We start from the raw sequence: 21,641 nt of genomic DNA on the forward strand, positions 1-21,641 counted from the left end.
TGTGTTCTGATAGTAGAGACAAATCTCATTTTCCTCCATCTGCAAGCATGAGGCAGAGAGAATAAAACTCCACACCTAACCATGGAAAACTTATTTTTCACGACTACCTGGAAATCTGGATGATCATACTGTAGCTTGATTCTTTTTCACAGTCATCTTTTTCTGCCAAAAATCCCCTCTTATCTCAGCCTTGTGATTACTACTTTTTCTTTCCGTGAAGCCTGTGAAGCAAACGATCATATGAATATAAACCAGTCCTTCTGCTTGAGCTGGTCTGCCATGGCTTTATTTGTTTTGCTTTTTTTAATAGACTGCTACGGAACGCTGTGAAATTATCGTCAGCAGTAAACACGGGTTCGAGAAACACGATGGCTTTGGGGATTATATTGAGACGTTTTTGATGCTTTTGTGTGACGTAACCAGGATAAATATAAGGTAAGTGCTCTCAGACATTTACATTTCGAAAACTATTTGTGTAAGTATATTAATGGCTGACCACATATATGTGTTTTCCACTTGAGCAGAATACCTCTCTTTGGCTCAAGCTAGGAAACTGGGATGGGAATGGACTTCTTTGGATGTTGAGTGCAGTTACTTGGAGCTAATGTCTACTTCAGCCAAATAGTCGAAGTTTATCCTAAAAGTTATTGTTAGACATAGTGAGCGCAGAACAAACTGCTGGAAACTGCTTCGAAAGCTCATTGCTTTTATGCTAGCTCCGTTTCTGACTTTTTTCCTAAATTGGTGAAAATTTCAGTTCCAATCTAGTTCTGGTCAGTTGTTTGCAAAAAATAAAGAGGGTGGTGTATCTCAGCTGGTGACTGATCTGTGCTTTATGCAGTGATACTAACAGGTGCTTATTACTAGTGGATGCTCATTAGCTTTGCTCTGTGACCTTCTCTTTCTGGACACATCACATAAATTGCTCACAGACTCTTGGGGATAAACTAATATGGTACACTTATATCTCTCTTTGTCATCCATTTCTAAATAATGCATCCTTTCGTAGGTATTGAAGGTGCTTCTGCATTTTTGCATATCCAGCAAAATATAACTGGTCCATGCTTCCCTACTGTGTCAGTACCTCTAATTAAAAGCTTTGATATAAAGTAAATTCCAAGACTGAGTGACGGGAGAGGTGCACTAATAACTTGCAGGAGAATTTCGCTAGTGAAGTGTTTTTCTCCTGTTCCTCTTTACTCAGTCTACTAATGAGGATTTTTTTTTTCTTAATACAAATAACTTTAACTGTATATCAATGAGCCATCTGTCACTCTGATCACTACTTTTCCTTCTTGCTTTGCTAAAACAAATTTGGAAGAAAAGTGTCTTCAGGTTTGTTTGTTTCTCTTTTTTTCAGGAGTGGTTTTGCAAAGTGGACAGTAATGGAGTATATGAGCACGGGTAGTGATAGCAAAGAGGAAATTGACTTGTTGCTAACTAATTTAAATATGTCTGAGGTGATAGACATCATGGAAAACCTTTATCCAGGTGGAGACCTTGCAGCCTATGAAGACAGCTTAATTACGATGTGTGAAGAAGAAAATCAAAATGAAGAACGCGCGGAATCTTTACTGTTTTGTGAACGGGAGGTTTCTTTGATGTCCTCTGTCAAATATGGGACTGTGGAAGACCTGCTTGCTTTTGCAAATCAGGTGTCTAACACTGCAAAACAATTTAAAGGATGCAGACAGCAAGAATCTGGAATCCTCTTGAATATGGTACGTTTCTTTTCTTTTTACTTGAAAATGAGTAGGTATTAGGTATATTAGGTGTTTGAAGTTACTTCTGAATCTAAATAAAGATCACCCCCAGTTGCAGGAGTAATGGGCAGACTGTTGTTCCCTGTGGAAGCCTAGGCCTGAAGGGCATCCCTGAGGAGATCAAATCCAGCCCCTGCAGTCTCAGGCAGCTATAGAGAAAGATCTGCTGTTCAGAAAGATCCACTCTGTGTTGCCTCTTGGTAGCCCTGGAGATTAGAAAACATTTCCCAACGCTGAAGATAAACTTGAGACACACAATTAAGAAAGAAAAAGCCACAAATCTGAGGGCTTACAGGGAGAGTTTGGGAGATGGCGGGGGTTCTCCAGTGCCTTATACAAAAGTTTATTATGCAAAATTCCCAAATAAAGGTCTAAGGTCTATTTTGGTAGAGTTGGTGAGTTCACTGTCTGCACAAAAATGTAAAAGGTAGTAATGAGAGAGAAAGTACATAGTATCAACTGCAACTTTCAGAATTACAATATTATCTAATATCACACTGCTGAATGCAAGCATGGGTGTGTTGTTCTGAGTTATGTCCATTTTTACTCCTGAAATGATTTGTGTTCTACTAGCACGTATAGATATCGGTGGCATTGAAGTTCTATTAAAAATCAGTTGTTTTGGAAACAATCAATCAAGAAATTGAAGTTTATTCATACATGTTTGTCCTGCTCTTAGTATGTTCTAGATCTATCAACTAAAATATCTTGCATGCACTGTGTTTGCATGTGAGCAATGGTTGCTTGAGGCTTAATGAGTTTCCTAGGTGTGAAACAGCACAGGGTAGTGCTTTATTCTGATTTTGAGGAGTATTGCAAAAGGGTCACTTTTTGAACTGTAACACTGAAATGACACTAATATTAAATGTTTCCTTTACTTAGGGTAGGCACTGTTCTACATACTCAGGGTTGTTTTGCTTGGATATTACTTCTATAGATGCATACAATTGGTATGAACCAAGTGCTATTAGGTGCACGTGACTCGTTGAGCAAGTGAGGACTGGAGGCAGGGCCTTACCTACAGATGCGTTTCAACAGGCACATCTACATTGTAAATACCTACTGCATTTTAGTCGGGATCAGGCGTGTTTCTGACTGCCTGCTGACTGCCACAAACTGCACCATGGCTTGCATCACGGAGAGCCATGGAGCACACAAGCTGGATTTCTTTCAGCTGAAACTGAATTGGAAGATGATGGGCTATGGCCACAAATGAGTGTTCACTCCACAACACCAGGCTAGGAACTAGTCCAAAGGGAAGCCTCCTGAAATACGAATAGTATGATGTTTCCTGCTCTCTTTTGTTCTGCAAATGCACTCCACCTGCTCTGTGTTGCTTACCAGGACAGCTGTAACCCACGTGGACTAGCTAATCTCAGCCCCGTGAAATGCAGAAGTGCGCAGGGGAGATGCAGGGATTGGTACAGTCTTTGCCTTGGTCCTGATGAGTAGCGTGGGGGCTCATTCTGCATATCCTGAGCAAAACACCTTTATTGAAAAGGCACTCTCCCCATCAGTTAGGAACTTAACCTCACAAAATTTAACGACTTAGAAGAATTAATTTATTTCATATATTTAGATACTAGCCACAAATGACAGTTTTAGCAGTCAAGAAAATGGTTTCCTAAATCAAAAACACTGAGGTAGCTAAAGCACAGAGAGATTATGTGCATGACATCTTAAAGAGAAATCTAAACCCGATAATCTTCCTGAGATGCTGTTATCTTAGAAGGGGAGGCTGTGAGCTGAGCACATTGAGACCATGTGACAGGCACAGTGATAAATATCCTTAATCTATTTTTACATGTCTTTAAGAGTCTTGATTAGCTATCAGTAAACAGGTTAACAATATTCTGGATACTGGCAGAACTGTGCATCCCTGAATTACTTAGAAGCATATTCACTGGAAAGACTACTACTACTTTGGCTGAGACTTCAGAACAATGAAGAGACTTCAGAACCAACATCAAACCTGAGGCAGGACTCCTGTTGCTGCAGTTAGGAGTTTGGTTTCTCTGTCATGTGCAGAGGGAGGGAGCTCTTTCAGGGGAAGATTCAGAGCGAGATACTGACTTCAATGCTCTGAACCACTTCCTAGAGGACCCCTCCTTTCCCTGGTGACAGCGTAGAAAACCAGAGCTCTATACATTACCCACCTAAAGCAGATACTGTGATTCCCAGCATTTTTTTTTCAGCTACCGTATAGAACTGTAAGAAGGTGGCTGGTGAGATTGTGGCAGACCTCTTCAACTGCTTACTAAGCAGCAGAAATTCTGATACAAGATGGAAAATTAAAATGTGTTCCCCTAGCAGTCCATGTGATATTAGGAAATGCTGAAACTCTTGCTCACATTGTATAAGATAGCCTGTGAGTAACAGGTATGTGGCATAACAAGTTAGCAGATTACAGGAAGGACAAACATGTGCAGGTAAATCTAATAACAAGAGGTGGGTAATTTCATTAACCCAGCTGCTGTTGTTGTTGTTTCAAGACAATTAATTGCAACTTACACTTCGTGAGTTAGTCACTCGAGAGAAACGTGGATGCCTGGGCTGTGAATGGATGCCACACCTCACATGCTGTTCCCATTTGGTGTTTCTAAATAAAGACTGCTGAACAGATCACGTGCATCGTGCACATATACAAGTGATATTTTTTCCACAATGTATAAAATTAATTAGGCTTGAAGTGATTTTAACCTCAGTGTTGTTTTGCTTTTTTTTTTTTTTATTTAACTCCACAGATCACCCCCAAGAATGGCCGCTATCAAATCGACTCGGATGTGCTCCTGTTCCCGTGGAAGCTGACTTACAGAAATATTGGCTCGGACTTTATTCCTCGGGGAGCTTTTGGGAAGGTGTACTTAGCCCAAGACAGAGAAACCAAGAAACGAATGGCATGCAAACTGGTATGTTAGCTCAGTGGTTTTATCTCTGAGCAAACACTGTGTGACATGGTACATATGGTATATTTTCAAATATGTCAGCATCAGATTCCACTGGTGGGCTGAATATTACCTGGGTTTTGTTGGCCTACACAACGCAGGAGAAATGGACATTTTTAACTGTTAACTTGTGTTTGGTGTTTGACCCTGAGACCTTACAAGTTTCAGCATTGTGGAAGTATCTGGAAGCCCGTGTGGCTGCCCTGTGGGCAGGCCTGCTGCCCTGCAGCAGAAAAATTTCTGCTTGTCCTGCAGCACTCGTGGAGATAAAATATCAGTGTGGAATCACATCCCTGCTGAAGGTGACAGCAAAAACCTGTTGCTGCAGATGGTTCTAGGATGTCACCCTGCAGCTGGGGCCTTCAGACATATGTTTTTGTTAGTCCAGTACAATTAATGTCTCTGTGAGCTCAGCTTACTTGAAGCTGTCATCGCGTTTTGGATGCTAACTCAGCATAAGGTTGTGAGGCGTCTCAAGACAATTATTGAGCGCCTCCGTGTTTTTCTGCAAGCTAATGTTTTCTTTCGACTTTACCTTTCAACAACATATTCTGAATTGAGTAGTAAATGTTTAGGGCCAGCAAAAGCTCATCTGGGACACTCTTCTGTATCTCAGCACTTGTGAATAAGTGCCTGCTTTGCTTCTGTGCATGACAGAGTTAGGGAGGCAGTTGCGTGTCCTTCCCTTGTGGCCAGTGTACAGATGTAGTTTGCTAGCCCTGCATAACCCACTGCAAGGTTAAAGCTCCCTAATGCTTCTGAAAATGCAGACAATGTTTCTCAGAAAAATATCAGTGTGTTAGTTGCTTCACAGCCACAAGTTTGAGGGGAAGAGAGTAAAAAGAGTGGTGATAGCCTTGCTGTGTGTAAACAAACGCTGCCTATTGCTTTAATAATCTGCCATCGGTACTTTTTAAAGAAATAGTGCTGAGTGCTCACTTTAAAGCGGATTTCCTGTCTTGGAAACCATAAAAGAAAGCTGATAAGGATTTAATCAAGGTCAGTAATGGTCTGGAGCATTGTTAGTCTGCAGACTGTGCTGAGCGTTTCTTTGCTAGAAGCACTGATCCACATGTCAAAAGGGTGTACAGCTCTTGTAGAGCAGATGAGTCTGTGCAAAGCTAATTGAAAAAGCAGTGGGACTTTTATCTCCTTCACCAGGAAGTTTGCTTAGAGCTTTTGCGTAACCACTAGTTTTTGACGGGAATTGTTACATTGCTTTTTCTGGAAGATTGCACTTTTTATTTGGGCACAATTCCAAAAACTCTCGATTTTGAACAGGACGTGTTCCTTTGAATTGGAAAGGAAGAACAAGTCACATTATCAGAATAAAGCATCGTATTTTAATAAGTGGATAGGGGTGCCTTGCTTCCTTCTTCCATTTCAATCTATAGGAAAACTACTACTGTTTGTAGAGGTACCCTGAGTCTTGAGCTGCTTGTATGTGGTTTTGTTTCCATCTCCTAGGTCCCAGTGGAGCAGTTCAAGCCATCAGATGTTGAAATACAGGCATGTTTCCGTCATGAAAACATTGCTGAATTATATGGTGCTATTCTGTGGGACGAGACGATCCATCTCTTTATGGAAGCTGGAGAGGGAGGATCTGTCATGGAAAAGCTGGAGAGTTGTGGGCCTATGAGGGAATTTGAAATCATTTGGGTGACGAAGCATATCCTGAAAGGGCTTGACTTTCTTCACTCCAAAAGGATTATCCATCACGATATCAAACGTAAGTGTGTGATTCCTTGGGTGCTTTATGCTCCAGGTCTGACTGGGGCTCCGATAAAAAGCCTGGTACAGAGCTGGGGTGCATTGCCTTGCGTCACAGGGAGGGAGAAACTGGATGACGCCCAACAAATAACAAGATCAGGTTCTCAAGATAAGTTAGTTACACTATTTATTACTACTTTAGTGAAGAGGATGATTTGCAAGTCAGAGTTCCTTTGCTTTCTTGAGCAACTCAATCTTGAAATAAAAACCTGAAGAAATAGAGCATAATTATCAGGATGGATTAATCAGAAGTTTTCTTCTTTCCCTGGAAATTTGCCAAGTGTTTCCTTGCCCACCTTCCACTTGTGCCTTTTTTTAATAATTTAGTGTTTGTGCAGGGCTGTTTCTCAGTTTGATTCTACTTTGTAACTAAATACATAATTTCTACTGCTTTTTCTTTTAACAATTATTGCAAATTTTAACATGTTTGTTTTTAAAATCCTCTGGGCATTAACATGTAAATAATCAAAAATGTATTGATATTAAACATAAAATTAATAGATGAATGTTAGAGCAATGTAATATTAAACTTTAATGCAATACATGTAATTTAATATTAAATACTATTTCTCTCAGCAACTCCTCCCATCGCAGACAGATAAATGTGCCTGCCTTTCTAGTAACAGTGCTTCTAATTAAGATGCATCTCTTCTGCAAATTCATTTTTGCTAAAAATAGATTTTTTTTTCTGTGAAGTAGAAATATTCAAACTGAATTGCTAGGATTATTAATCGGCAGAAAGCGATTATCAAGAATTGCTAAATTTTGTTGGATTTTATTTTTAGATAATGCGGGTCAGTGCTTAGATGAAAATTAGTTTTCATGTGTTTTAGGAGGAGGTGGTGGTGTTAAGGGGTATGTATGTGAAAGGAGCAGGGCGGGCAGGCTGTGGGGGTGTTCCTCGGCCTTGCACCCCCAGGGCAGTTTGGAGGGAGCCATGAAAACCCATTTCAGCTGACCTAAGTCTCCACTGCTGTGGGGCAAGCAGTTCTTCTTCACCCTGTTCTTCTTCACTGGGTCTGCTGCCAGCACCAGGAGAGCTGGCAGGGGGCCGCAGCACAGGAGTAAGGGGCATCGTGTGTGGAAGGAGCCCCCCGTTTTTGGCAGAAGCAGGGATTTAGGTACCTCTAATTCTGAAATTGCAGGCTCGGGCTTGAGTGGTGCACCTGGGTGCAAACACCAGTGCTCCTGGTGATGGCCTGTAGGTGTTGGACAGGCTTTGTCTGAGGTGTCCGCACTCCCGATGGGACCCGGTGCACTCTGCCCCAGATAGCTGACCTCAACGCCCTGTGTCGGGCAGGGCTGCCTCTGCCAGAGGGAACCAAGGTGTGTGGCTTTCCTTGCCAGGTGGAGTCAGTAGAAAAGGCTGTTATCCAAACATCTCCGATTTCTTCCTGGCTGAGTCCTCTTCTATTGAGTCTGTGGTGCTGACGCAGGAGGAGGTGGGGATTGTAGTGACAGAAAGGCCTCCCTGAGCCAGGAAGGAGGGGGGGCTCTCTGTTGGCTCTGAGTAGGTCAGTGCTGTAGTTGATTTTAACTCCTCATTGGGAAACTGTTAAATCAAGTTATTTGAGGTGTGTGCGGAGGGGAGAACTTCAGTTCAAAGGCCTGCAGACCCTCATCAGCTTGCTTAAGTGAGCGTAGGGTCAGCGTTGGGCACTTTCAGTCATGTCAAAGGAGGAGCTGTAGCAGAGCTGCCCCTCTCTGTGGGGTCCAGCTCTTCATGTGTCCCAGCCGTGAAGCTAACATTGGGTGCAATCCCGAATAAGTAGCTGCATTTATGGCAGTGCTGCCTTCTGCTTCAGTTTTATGTGGTGTTTGAAATCTCTGTCTTCAAAGTTATTATCCCTACAGTTACACATTAAGTCATGCTCTTTCGTGGCACTTTTAAGTAGGCAACCATCAGGGAGATTACCTCAGGAGTCCGTATGACCGAAATCAAAGTTTGTTTCTTCCCACTGTATGGTCATGGTGGGCATTATCAAAATGGGAAACGACCTGACTCTATGGTTTTCTTTAGGGAGAAAAAGTATTTCTGTAGCATGTAACTTGGAGACTTCATTTGTCTTTGTCTTCAGAAAGGGTGAATACGAACTTCTCAAAGCTTACACAGAACATTACTCTGATAAGCACTTGATCAGAAATACAACTGCAAAGAAAGCCTGTGAGTGCAAAGCTGTGCCTTAGGCAGAGTTTCATGAAGGAAAGTGAATTAAGCTCCTAGATATTGCTGCAATTCAGTGGGAGTTTGAAATTCTCTCTTTTCTTACTTTACAGCTCTATTCTGTTACATTGAGCTGATTTTGCTGACCGGTGTGGCTGCTGTGGCGGGGCCGGAGTTCTTTACTTCTGTCTTAGTTTAAATTGCTAGTGTTAAATCTCGTGGTGACCAATAGTTATGTTGTTTATAACAAGAGCTGCACAGCATGCTGTCAGTTTGGAGACAATGAAAGATCTTCTGAGCAAGCCAGGAGGCTGGCTGTGCTGAGATGTCCAGCAATCTTCTAGCTTGCTCGCTTAGCCTCAGCCATCTTCTCTCTCTCTTGCTCTATTATTATTTTTTTTTAGCTAGGAAAATGACCGAACATTGTTTTCTTCTTTTACACAAACCAGTTTAGCTTGATTTTTTTTTAAGATATAATTAAAAATTGGTCCCGATCACTAACAGACCTGTTTTGGCTAGGAGAAGGACTTTGCTGGCTGTTGGGACTGGTTGTGCTGGTCTCCAATTTCAGGCAAACATCCAAATGAAAGTCATGTTGTGAAATAAACGCTCAACATGCTAGAACCTTAAATGCCATCTTTTTGTTTTTCTTTTAGCAAGCAACATTGTCTTTATGTCAACTAAGGCTGTTTTGGTGGATTTTGGCCTAAGTGTTCAAATGACTGAAGACATTTATTATCCCAAAGACCTTAGAGGAACAGAGGTAAGGCACTAGAGGGACAAAAACATGTTTGTTATATCACTCCAATTGCTGTAATGCCCAGGCTCAAATCTGAAGCTCAAGGATAAATATATGTAATACTTTACATTAGTGTTTGATTTTAACTTTTTGATAATCGATTTTTTTTTTTAAATTTTGAACTGTTGAATGGAAAATCAAGTGTTACATTTTGAAAGCCTTATTGCCTTCTCTGCAGCCCCACTTTTTAGTGGTTATTCAATATAAAGTGAAGGAGGAAATTGGGATCCACTAAAGCCAAACAAAGGAACAGTACTCTGGGGAGGGTGGTTGGCAGCAAATCAGCTGCTGGTCACAGACACTTCAGACTGCAATTTGGTTCTTTTGCTCTATCAAAGAGATACCAGCTGTGGACTGGGGTGCCCTGCTCAGCACGGAAGTTGGACTCCTCCTTTGAAACCACAGAAATGACAAACCTGTGGGTTTTTATCTTTGGCATTTCTGAGCCATGTTTCCCATATGTGTCTTGTCCTTATATGCTATGGAGGTTATGTACTGCGTGGTTGATGGTTATCTGGTAAAATGCTTGGGCATTACAGTGAAGGAGGTGGGGGCCTTTTAAATGTTCTCAAGCACTTGAACTCTGAACACGCAGAGACGTCCTGCTCACCGCTTGGGTACTCTGGGTACTCTCGTGCCACAGTGTTTCCAGGACTGGAGCTTTAGCAAACAATCAAGCAGCGGTAATTAGCACGGATAGCTGCTGCAATTGTGGCTTTGCTTGTTCTCTGTTGCCAGAGAAGGTTGTTCACAGGAAATGCTTCAGCTTAACTGTTGGCACTTAGCATTTTGATAGTCTTTCACAGCAGAAGCTTGTGTTTGGAGGAGATACATATTTGACAAAGAGCACAGCACTCCTTGGCAGGGTAGGATAAACTAAGATTTCACAGAATGCCAACCTTGTTTGTTCATTTGTTTTCAAGATATTTGGGAAAATACTTGAGCGTTTGTTTGCATTGGCTTTCTGGTCAGAGCTCTTAATTAAGACCTTTAAATGCCTACTGTACTGGAAGTAATGTGCTTTTTTAGCATTTAATGTATATGATTTGATTATTTGTGTGTGTGCATGCTGTTAATAGGAATAAAAAATAGTGGGATGATGATAGGAAAAAAATGGGATGGAAGCCCTGGAGATGTGTGTAGGTAGGAAATCTGCAGGTTTGTGGAGCAGCAATGTTCCACTCTTGGCTGATGGAGGACAGGTCAATTTTTCGTTAGTAAGAACAACTGTGAAAATCACATAATTAGTTCTTCACTTATTAGAAAGAGAGTCTGCATTGTTGAGTGCCTACAGCCATGTCCACAGAAAGCAGGCGATCCACGCAACCCTGAATTGTGCAGGGGCTTGGTGTGTGCTGTCTCAGGGTGAGGGTGATGCAGTGCCAGCTTCTGGCACTGGCCATCCTGGTGTTCTGCTGCAGCACTGCGAGTGAGAACTAAGGCTGTGGAGAGGCCGCTGGTGAAGGAGATGTTCAAATGCCAATTGAAAACTTACAGGAACATTACAAATGCTATGTATAGAGTTTTATGCTTACAAGTTCTGCAAGCGCCCATGTTGAGCCTTGTGGAGTGCCTAATCCAGTTGCCCATAAATGCCACCTGTAGTCTTTGATAGCACCATTTCTCATAATTTTTTCCAAGATCTCATCTCTTGCTCCAAAGTCATCCCTGAACTTTGCACCCTCTATTACGCAGCCTTAAGAAGTGGTGCGGCTGTCCAGGAGTGCTGCTTCTGAACATGTCTGTGTAATGACCTCACCTCCTTAGGGCCACTGCGCTGCCATGCAGTCTCCTGCCCAGCTTCTCTTGCATCTGATACTGCCCGGGACAAGTTCCCACAAAGGAAGCTACATTTGGAGGTCTGTCTCTCCTGTTCATGTTGTCCCCCGAGGGTTTAGGATTTTTATTTACTCCAGTAGCACAGAAGATCTGTATGTATGAATCCTCTTCGAGTTTATGAAAATGAATAGTTGCAATTCTGGGCAGAATGATTGACAGATGGTTAAAATTTGTTTAGTTTGTGTAGTGTGAAAAATCTGGGTTTTCTGAACTGCTTTCGTACAATGCATGCAGCGCATTACCCCGTGGTTGTGGTGAAGCTGCTCTGCAGGACAGGCTTTCTCTAGGCATTTGCTGCACTTTCTGCTGTGCTTCTGTTGCTTTGTTAAAGTGCAGAGGCTTCAGCTGCAAACATTGGAGGGGAAAAAGTTGTCTGCTGAGGTTAATTGAACAGCGAAGGTGTGATTCGTTTGCACGAATGCTGAACTAAAATGAGGACAGCACAAAATCATGGACTGCGTTACAGCTGGATTGTGTCTGACTGGCAGACAGCTGCTAGCCCAGCGACAAGAAGGAGCGGGAATGGGAACGTATTTGGGGCTGGGCTGCCCTCTTTGGGGGCAACCGAGCTTTAGGCCAGACTCAGTCAGTTTGCAGTCACAGCTTGGGTGCACGTCTTGTCTTTGCTTTTTGTCCCTGAAATCAAGGTGCATCTTGACCTTTGTCACACACTGACTGCAACTGCAGACAGGTTCTAGTTCCAGCATCCTTTTTCTTCAAGAAGGCAGCTGCTATTTGTCTCCAGACTTCACTGCAGTTGCACTGTATGCACCAATTACTTATTTTATAAAAAATGGCAACTTTTTCTGTGCTTTGTATGAGATCTAACCGTGGCAGGTGCCTTATTCTACCTTAGCTCTGAGGAAAGTAAGGGACATGGGTCGGGAGCAGACCTCGACGTCTGCTGAACCTCTGTACGTGCTTCCAGCCCGAAGCTCTGGTGGCAGATGCGTGTGATTTACTGGGAAGTATTCCTGGGAATTTGCGTGCGCACTGCAGCCGTTCTCAATCTGCGGCAGCCAGCCGTCCGACAAGGCAGCGATGATTTAACTTCCTGCCCCTGTGGCAGCTCATGGCTTTTAATGCGATGCGTTGTGGCAGGGCAACTTGAACTAATTAAAGATCTGTTTGGCTCCTTCAGAGGGAAATGGGGTGAGGGAAAAGTGGAAACCAGAAGCGAACAGGACAGCTTGCCGACCAAGCTGTGCGTGTTGAACCCCCCGTGGCAGCGGGCTGCGGCCAGGCTGCGCGGGCAGTTTCTGGCAGCAGCGTGGGCAGGGAGTGCCTCCCGCATCCCGTCCTGCTGGTTCTCCTCCAGCTGCAGCTGCTGGGGACTTCCCCTTGAGCACCCCTGCTGCTCTGACAAATCCGAGCTTTTTAGTGAAGTTTGGATGGAAACCGCAGCTTGGTTTAGAGGAGACTGGAATTCCTGGATAAAAAAGGGGCGGGAGAAAGATGCTTGCCGTAACAGCTGCTCTGGGGACAAATCACACAGCAGGACTTGAGACCTGGCTTTTAACCTGTGCCCAGCCTCAGACCTGGCTTGTGCCTCACCGCCCCATTTCTTAGGGCAGTGCCCCAACATGCAGGTTATTGGATAACAGGGGGAGAGAAGGCTAATGAAGACATGAATGAGTATGTCTGCCAGTTCTGTCCAAAGAGTTGTGTATTATTCGGTGTAACAGAGCAGAAAATCTATTCCACAGCTGGTGCTCGGTCTCCAGGCTGCAGGTACCAGTGGGATTTGCGTGTGTGTCTCAGACAACACCATGTCACGGTTGGTCTTTGCTTGTTGTTTTCCTCTATTGATGAATTTTTGACTGTTCTTCACAGATTTACATGAGTCCTGAAGTGATCCTCTGCAGAGGCCACACGACAAAAGCAGACATCTACAGCATGGGGGCTACCATTATTCATATGCAAACTGGCATCCCTCCCTGGGTGAACAGATACCCTCGCTCTGCATATCCATCCTACCTCTACATTGTAAGTGCTGTTAGAAAAGCCATAGCTCTGGTTCAGTCAAAGGGTTTCCTGTGCTCTTGTTGGGAAAGCTCCAGTCATATAAAGACTGTCAAAATATTTGTCAGAGAGATTATATCATCCTTTTTGCTTCAGGGGAGGGAGGGAAGAAGCGGGTTTTGATCATTTAGGGGAAGACAGAAGCTGAGCTGTAGTCATCTCTGCGGTTTGTGTTACAATTTACAGGCCTTGGGTTTCCTGCAAGGACAGGGTTAGAACAGCGTGAAACTTCATTGGAACAAGCCCATCTGTGTCCTACTAGTCTGTTCTGCTTAGAAGCTGCAGATAAAAACAGAGCTTGGCAAATTTGATTCTGTGGTTTGCCCACTGTGGTACAGAAATCTGATGAATTTGCATTGCACTGGATTTCATACTTGCTTGGAGTAGCTTTGAGTTTTTAGATTTATGATAAAATCTGATAAAAGGTGGATTTTGTGTGGTTGCATATTACGTTCTCATTGATCAGCACAGCTTGGAAAGCTGGTGAGTTGTAAGTGGGGAATTCCCAGACCTTTAATGTGATTATCTGTGATTTCCTTTTCCATTGTTTTTGGAATAACTGTTTCAGTCTGTTTTTATTCCAATAGATACACAAGCAAGCTCCCCCCTTAGAGGACATTGCAGAAGACTGCAGCACTTCCATGAGGGAGCTGCTAGAAGCAGCTCTGGAAAGGAATCCTAACCATAGACTGTCTGCAGCAGAGTTACTGAAACATGAAGCCTTACACCCACCCCCAGAAGAGCAGCCACGGTGCCAGAGTCTGGACTCAGCATTGTTTGAAAGGAAAAGACTACTTGGAAGGAAGGAGCTGCAGTTACCAGAAAACATTACAGGTAAATAGTATCAGCATTACTTACCTTGCACTTTGTGTCAAACTTTGATCTGACTAAGTGTTTAGAAACAAGCTATACTCAAAAAGCTTCTGGAAAGAGACCAGTAAAATCCCAATCAGATGAGGTCAGGTCCCAAACTCATTAAGAGTTATGTGAAACGCCCATTGACTTCAACTGGGGAAGAACTTAGCCTGCATTCTGCAGCTCTGGAAAGAATGGCTCATAAAAAAGCTGTAGCAATCATTCAGGGCAGTTCTTCATGAAGTATATGTTGCTGTCCCAAGCTGATTTAATTTGTCCCAGTACTAGAAATGTCTTACTGATGCTAGTGATTTTTTTTAACAAAAAAAGGTTCAACAGTCACAACGAAAAGTATCGCTTTTTGCCCCCTTAAAGATAAGACACACACAAAACCATAACTGTAATGATGCTGTCAAAAGTACAGGCCCTCTGTTTTAAAAACAAAAATAACTGTAGGATAGAATTCAGTTCACTTGTGCATTAATAATTGCTTTATTAACACATCAATAATAACACATGAACCATCTAACAAACAAAACAAAACCAACTTGGTGTGTGTTCAGATAATATCAGGCCCAGGGGAATCTGGGGATCGGTAACCTGCTAGCAGGCTTCAAAATGCCTTTCTTGTATTTCTAAAATATGTTAGGATCATCCTGACAAGAGACATTTTAAAAGTGACCCTAAACAAATGGTTTATTTTATTGTGATAATTATTTGAAAAAATACCTGTGCAAAATTTTGGGTGCTCTAGTGCATAACTGTTGCAATGAAACCACTTCACATCTAAATTAATGACTGCCTTTACATCTATAGTGCCATTGCTCCTTCGGGATTTTGCCTTGTGTGTGCATAATCTTTTGACTAGCACAGGCAACATGAATTGATTCTTTTGTAAGGATATTTGGCCGTTAAACTGGAACTCTAATTTAGGTGCATGAGATTCCAGGACACTCATTACACAAGTATTCTGGGGATATTCTGTAGCTGCAAATTTCTTCGAATGCTGATTTAAAAGAAAAAAAAAATCTGAGACGGATGGTCCTGGGTTTGTTCTGTACTGTTACGCCCAGTGGCACAAAGAGGATGTCATTTATTTAGACGAAAATTCCCCTGTAATGAAGGGAAATTCTCAACTGGCAGAAACTATTAGAGGTTTTTTTTTTCTTTCTTTCTTGCACCAGCCTCTCCTTTAGTACTGTGGCTCAGAGAATGAGGAACCTCTGTCTAGTTGTCCCAGCTGGTAGAGGGTTTTTGAAATAATTGAACATATTTGCTGTTTGCAGTAGCAAGCTGCTTACTTTCTTTGCCCTGGAGTTACGAGTTGATCTGGTATCTTCCATTTTATTTTATATGAGATTTATTTTATATTGTCTTTAAAAATTGAGGGTTATAAAGCACAAGAAAATAAAAGCAAATGCTAGGCCAATTATTCCAATAATGCCTGTAACTGTGAGACTGCACTAATGGAGCTGTTTGTGCAATAGTGACATGTTTTGTCTCTTTCCTTTTTAGATTCCTCATTGTGTACCGGGAGCATGGAGGAGTCAGACCTGCTAAAGAGGCAAAGATCACTCTACATAGACCTTGGAGCTCTAGCTGGTTACTTCAATATTGTCAGGGGACCACCAGCATTAGAATACGACTGACTCAGTAACGTTTTACGTCGGCAGGACAGAAATGGACCTCTACCTCTTAAAACCTGATTTTAAGACTTGACTTTCAAAATTGTACATAAAAATATTGCCATTGTAGGCTGTAAAATGTGAATAGTGTTTAATTGCACAGATGATTAAGCTAAACCCTTTGGGGCTTTGATAAGCTGATGCCAAGCAATGATATTCATGCGTCTGCTGGTTGACCAACAAGAAGACGGCAAAAAGAACACTGCTGGGAGCGCCTCGTTCTTGGGAGATCTTCCTGTGCTGGGTCTTGCACTTCCATAAAGCTTGTATTATATGCTTGCAACTATTGCCACCAAAAAAAAAAAAAAAAAAAAAAAAAGAGCATGTGGGCCATAAGATCTGGTCTATCTGAGCTGTCCTTAATGAAAACCTCCCTAAAACAAAGCCCTTGTTCAGTCTTTGAGACGTAGCCAATCCCTGGCCATTCTCGATATAAATCAGGACCTTCCTTAAGCTGAGCCAGTTTCTCTCAGCTGCTCTCCAGAGTCCGAGCACCACTTGGTTACAGACATGTTTCAGCTTTGCATCTTCCCTGTACCCCCTGTTCTGTGGGTGGAGGGAATCCATCACTGTATCTGTTAGCCTTGGGAGTAGCTCAGCAAGCTGGTCCTGACAGCGCACGGCTGTGACTCCACCTGCTTTCAATGTTACAGATGCTGCAAGGATATCTCAGCTAGTTTTCAGGGGTAGGGCAGATGTTATTTCCTATTGGTAACAGTGGACAAGCTCCAGACTCTTGCTTTTTAATACTTCAAACTTGTACACGTGTATAATTGGCGTGAGCGCTATGGTTTGGAAAGCGTGTCATTAGTGACAAGCTGTGTTTATGTTCCTATGGAAATGGAATGACATTGCTCTTGCTGTGCCTCATTCATTTGAAACACGATGTTTTGGATGATAGTAAAACTATGTGAACTGCATAGTTCTGTACATCCCATGGGATGAGAACGTAAACTTTTATAAAACTCTTTGATGCTTAGGATGACTCTTTTTAAGTGTTTGTGTTAAAATGGCATACTATGTATGTTGTATACTGAATCTTTTCTGAAGCACAGTCTCTTTTTCATACAGCTATTATTTAATGCTGCTCCTATCTAACATATAATCTTAAACAAATGATTTCTAGTTTGATACTGATACGGTCAAATGAATAAATCCAGCTCAGTGCCTTGAGACATGGTCACTCTGTTTTTTTTCTCTTTGAAAACAGCATGGGGCTGTGATCCTTCTACCTCCCCTTCCACAGCCTAGGTACATACGTGCATTGTTCCACATGCTGAGGTGAAGGGTGTTGTTCACACATTTTGGACTCTAATAACAGGCAACCAGCGTTTCTGACAAAATCTCACCTAGACCACAACACTCCTGGACTGCCTGGACGCATGCTGCACAGCCGTTGCGTGCAACATGCAACAAACACTTAAGTCTTGATGGTAATTTCTGCAAAAAATCCAGGTGGGAATAGCCAACCTGCCCCGTACTTACTGAGAAATCTCCAGATGGTTAGCTGCTTTGAGGATTGCTGTGCAGGGGAACCCTTCTCTTACTCATTCTGGCTGTAGCAATCAGGATATTTGGGGTTCAGACTTTCAGTGGAGCTGACTTACAGGAGAGCTCCATAATGATTTGGATACTCACCTGTGCTTTGAGGCACGTGGGTGCAATTTTCTGATGTCTTGTTGCTGGTTTTTTATGTTTAATGAGATTCACAGAACCAATGGGAAGCAGCTTTGAATGGTGGGTTTAAAATCTTTTCCCCAATTTCCCTTCTGAAACATTAAGATGTTTAACCTTGTTAAACAGTAGCTAGATGTTACAGAAATGCTTATCAACTACTGAGATACTACAAGGTAAGAATTAGAGGCTGCTAAGGAGCTTGAAAAAGGTTATGGTGATTTTGTTGTTGTTTAATGTGGTCCTCCTTTTCCCCCCACCCAGCTAAACAATTCAGCAGGGGAATCTGCATGTGGGGGCAGGCTCACTAATTAAAATTTGTTCTTAGTGTATGGCTGGTATGTGTCTTCACACCGTGCAACTAATATCTGATCGAGTTATCCAAAGTAATTACACTTTACTTGTTGCCAGATATCGGTGATAAGGTCTGGCCGAGTGAACCAGTAGCTCTTTATGGTTACTTCCACAGGCCTAGATCGTATGAAGCTGCGTGATAAATACCATCTCAGAGGCCTGGTACACGACCAACAAATAGCTGTTCAGGTGCGCTAAACACCAAGTGGTGCTACCAGGGCTGAGGACTTTCTAATAGCTGAGGATGATATTTCAGGTGAGACACAGGCTGAGCAGGGATTTCTCTCTGGCATCACATCCCAGGCAGATTGTATCCCTCGGTGTATCCCACAGTGCTTGTTCCCTCTGCACTTGGAGTGATGGAGGCGGAGGGATGATGGAGAGGGAATGGAAAGGGGTGCTAGGAAAGCTGCCACCGGGGGGATGGCTGGTCTGCCCCAAGCAGTGGGATTTTTGTCTTTGTGTTAATGCCTGGTGCGTAGTTTCATTTTCTCCTGGGTGAATAGTGAGATGGGTGCTAACTGCAGAGGAAAATGTAAGTGTGTGGAGAAAAACACCTCTGGGTAGCAGTTAGTGAAGCAAAACACTGTCTGGAGCCAGAGCATCCATTTCTTTTCCTTACAGGAAAGCCCAGCAAGGTGCATTTCTAAAACTATCCCATCCAAAGCTAATCATTTGGGCGATGGAAAAACAAGTTCTTTATAAACTCTGCATACCGGCAAAACTCAGCAACGCCCAAAAACTCCAGACAGACCTTGGGAGTGGCTCGTTACGGTCCCGGGCTGCACGCACGCTCTTTCAGGCTGGCCACTGGCATAGCACTGCTGGCTGAGGCTGGGGCACCGTGACTCACCAGGGAGGAGACAAGTGGCTGCCCCACACCTCCCACAGCAGGCAGCACTGCCTGCCACCTGAGCTGCACCATGGTACAGGACAGAAGGTGGGCTGGTCTGGAGCAGGACTGATGGGAGAGGAGGGAGGGGTGCCCCAAAGGGAGCTGTGCAAGAGAAAAGGGGTGTGTGTGCATCCTGCAACAGCAGAGTCACAGCCGCCCTTAAATCTGGTTGCAGACGTGGACCTTGTTTCAGCAGGACCCAGTTTCAGAGGGAGGATGCTGCCGCCGCAGAGTCCACACAGTTTGTCAACCCCGCCCCACCAAAAAAAAAAAAAAAAAAAAAAAAAAAAAGATATCTGAAATGCTTTAAATCCCTCCTGGTGCTGAGAGCAAGCCCCATAGCCCCATGCTGAAGCACCACATGGCTGCAGAAGGGTGACGGATGGAAATGAGACAAGGCAGGGAGCAACATGGAGAGGAAGAGGTGGCAGGAAGGTGTCCATCAAAGCTGTGGAGCCAGCCAGCAGCTTGGGGCTTGTCAGGGCTGCTGGCGGTGTGAAGGAAGGGCAAGCTAAAACCACCAGTTTGCCAAAAGTGGAAGTCTTCAAAACTGCGCTGAGAAATCACATTCTTGGTCTTTTCCCTTTGCCAGCTCTCCCCTCACCTGTGTTACACCACAAGGGAGCAGGAGCTGCTGTGCACACAAGCTCCTGGCAGAGCTGACCCTGGGCACACCTTGTGAAGGCTGCTTCAAGAGTCTTGATCCCCAGCAGTAGAAAGATGCCCTCCACCACTGTCATGCTTTACTTTTCTGCAAAATGCCCACAGTTCTGTCCGCATTACTTGGTGTGTTTATGCCCGCTCTGTGGCTGTTGCAGGACAACAAGGTTTCCAGACCTGGCATCCCCATTACCCCCGGCGGCTGCCCTCCCATCCTAAATCATGTCCTCTCCCTCAGCACCATGGGGACCGTGCCGGTGCTTTCTGGCATGGGGCAGTGGCAACACCAGAGCACCAGGCAAAGGCTCCTGCTAAGGGACATGTCTGAGAAATTATCCCCAACCCTGTGCAGCTATGGCTGGTCGGAGTGGGCCTGCTGTGGCAAGGATACTTGTGCTGCATCCCCGTGGTTCCCAGTGGAGGTGGTTTAGAGAGAACAGAAAACCAGGCTTCACTGGTTCATCCAGAGTTAGCCAAAAAACATGTACACACTGGGTTATTTTCAGGGAAACCTGAATCATTTTCTGTGTAAGAAAAGATCTTTTCATGCAAGCAAGGTTACCCCTTGAAGTCATGTTGGCTCCCCCATAGAAATATGAAAACATCCTTGGCTGCAACATATCAATAATTCATCTTGCCAAAAGAGCAACATTTCAGGGAATGGAAATGACCCAAACAACGATAAAAATGTTCAGGAAATTCTGGCTCTCTTTCTGCACTTTTATGCAACTGCTACCACAGCTAGGGTTTATCTTCCAGCTTTGCAGCAAGACTCCAGCATTAACCATGGACGTATCTCTTTGCCTTCCCTGTAACAGACACGAATAAGCACACGTTTGATAAGAAGTCAGAAGCGAGGTGGAAGGAGGAGGCCTTGAGGTGCGTCTCTGTGCATGCACATCTTATGGAGAGGCGTGGTATTTCCTCCTGCACCGATTAAAGCTGTGCACGGGGCCAGAAGCATTCCTGCCTCCATGACGAGCGCGGGGTGACTTCCAGCTCGCATTTATCAGGCGGGTGCTTGGGCAGTGCTTCACATTCAGCCACTGGCAGCCAGACTTTGGTGCGTGCCCGGCCCACGTGCCTGTCAGCAGGCATCCCCGCACCTCTCATCTGCTGGCACATGAAGGGAGAGGAGAACCAGCCAGCAGGCCCCTCAGTGGGCCGGTTGCAGCAAGAGTCCCTTCCCATGCAGACCTCCAGGCCGCACAGACAAAGAGAAGTTGTTTTCTCCACGCGTTTGAGAATCACAGAATGGATGAGGTTGGAAGGGACCTCTGGAGGTCATCTGGCAAATGACCCAACATGCTCACAAAGCCCGCTTTCCAGGACACTTGGGAGATGAAACCAGCACGGCCAGAAGGCCTGCTGGAGATGGCAGGCAACACAGGCCCTTCATGACCCAGTGCGCTGGGAAAGGAGGAAAATTCTGGATTTAGGCAAGGAACTGGGATGCTCCTCGCAAACTTCAGTTGTAAATTGAAATTTGCCTTCTCATAGACTTCAACTTTTAGCAATGCTCAATATTTCAGTTGGTGCTATTCCTTTAGGTCTCACAACAGTGATGATTCTGGTACTTCATTGTGCCTTTTTAACCAGGAAAAGTCTTGTTTGTATTTAGGTAGTGGTTTAGGGAACTGGTTAGTGATGCTATGTGAAACGCCATCAAGGCAGAGCCAAGGTGCTCACAAAAGCAATCGGTACCAGAATCCCTACAGACATCTTGTCTTCTCAGCAACGATAACATGGTGCCCTATTTGCCAACACTGTCTCAGACAACATCACCTCTGCCCCTGAAAGATTATGAAATGAGGCAGAGGTTAGGCACCAGGGAAACACGCCAGTGACTGGATACCAGCCTGCTGGGGCTGACTCACCCCCGCAGCATCCCTCCCGAGTGCTCCTCTCACCAGCGCCAGCCCGCGAGGCTGTGACTGTTGCTCTGAAGTCACACGCTCGCAGTGACATAACAGCTTCAGGCCTGGCTTCTGAAGACGTGAGCAACCAACTGGGCACATATGATTGCACGCACATTTGCCAGTCTATAAATATAAGGCCAGTCACCTCAAGTTTGTAAATTGGCATCTTTTTTACAGTTACAGGACGTGTTTTCAAAGTGTGAATGGGCAAGGCCCCAAACAACCAGCTCGGACTTTGAAGTCAGCCCTGCATGGAGCAAGGTTTGGACTTGAGACATTTCTTGTTCCCTGCAGGCC

The 21,641-nt window shown here is 44.0% G+C and overlaps 1 protein-coding gene across 1 annotated transcript in view; it reads left to right on the forward strand.

Moving 5' to 3' along the window:
• MAP3K8 (mitogen-activated protein kinase kinase kinase 8) overlaps positions 1–16,158 on the forward strand; it is an 18,907-nt gene extending 2,749 nt beyond the window's left edge. The window contains exons 2-9 of the mRNA XM_035317646.1: positions 311–435; positions 1,361–1,721; positions 4,508–4,672; positions 6,176–6,437; positions 9,299–9,405; positions 13,114–13,266; positions 13,890–14,136; positions 15,673–16,158. Of these exons, the coding sequence (XP_035173537.1) occupies positions 401–435; positions 1,361–1,721; positions 4,508–4,672; positions 6,176–6,437; positions 9,299–9,405; positions 13,114–13,266; positions 13,890–14,136; positions 15,673–15,806 (1,464 nt within the window). The 5' untranslated portion in view covers positions 311–400 and the 3' untranslated portion in view covers positions 15,807–16,158. The remainder of the gene's footprint in view (positions 1–310; positions 436–1,360; positions 1,722–4,507; positions 4,673–6,175; positions 6,438–9,298; positions 9,406–13,113; positions 13,267–13,889; positions 14,137–15,672) is intronic.
• The last annotated feature ends 5,483 nt before the right edge of the window (positions 16,159–21,641 follow it).

Source organism: Oxyura jamaicensis, chromosome 2 (assembly GCF_011077185.1).
Source record: "Oxyura jamaicensis isolate SHBP4307 breed ruddy duck chromosome 2, BPBGC_Ojam_1.0, whole genome shotgun sequence".
Lineage (NCBI taxonomy): Eukaryota > Metazoa > Chordata > Aves > Anseriformes > Anatidae > Oxyura > Oxyura jamaicensis.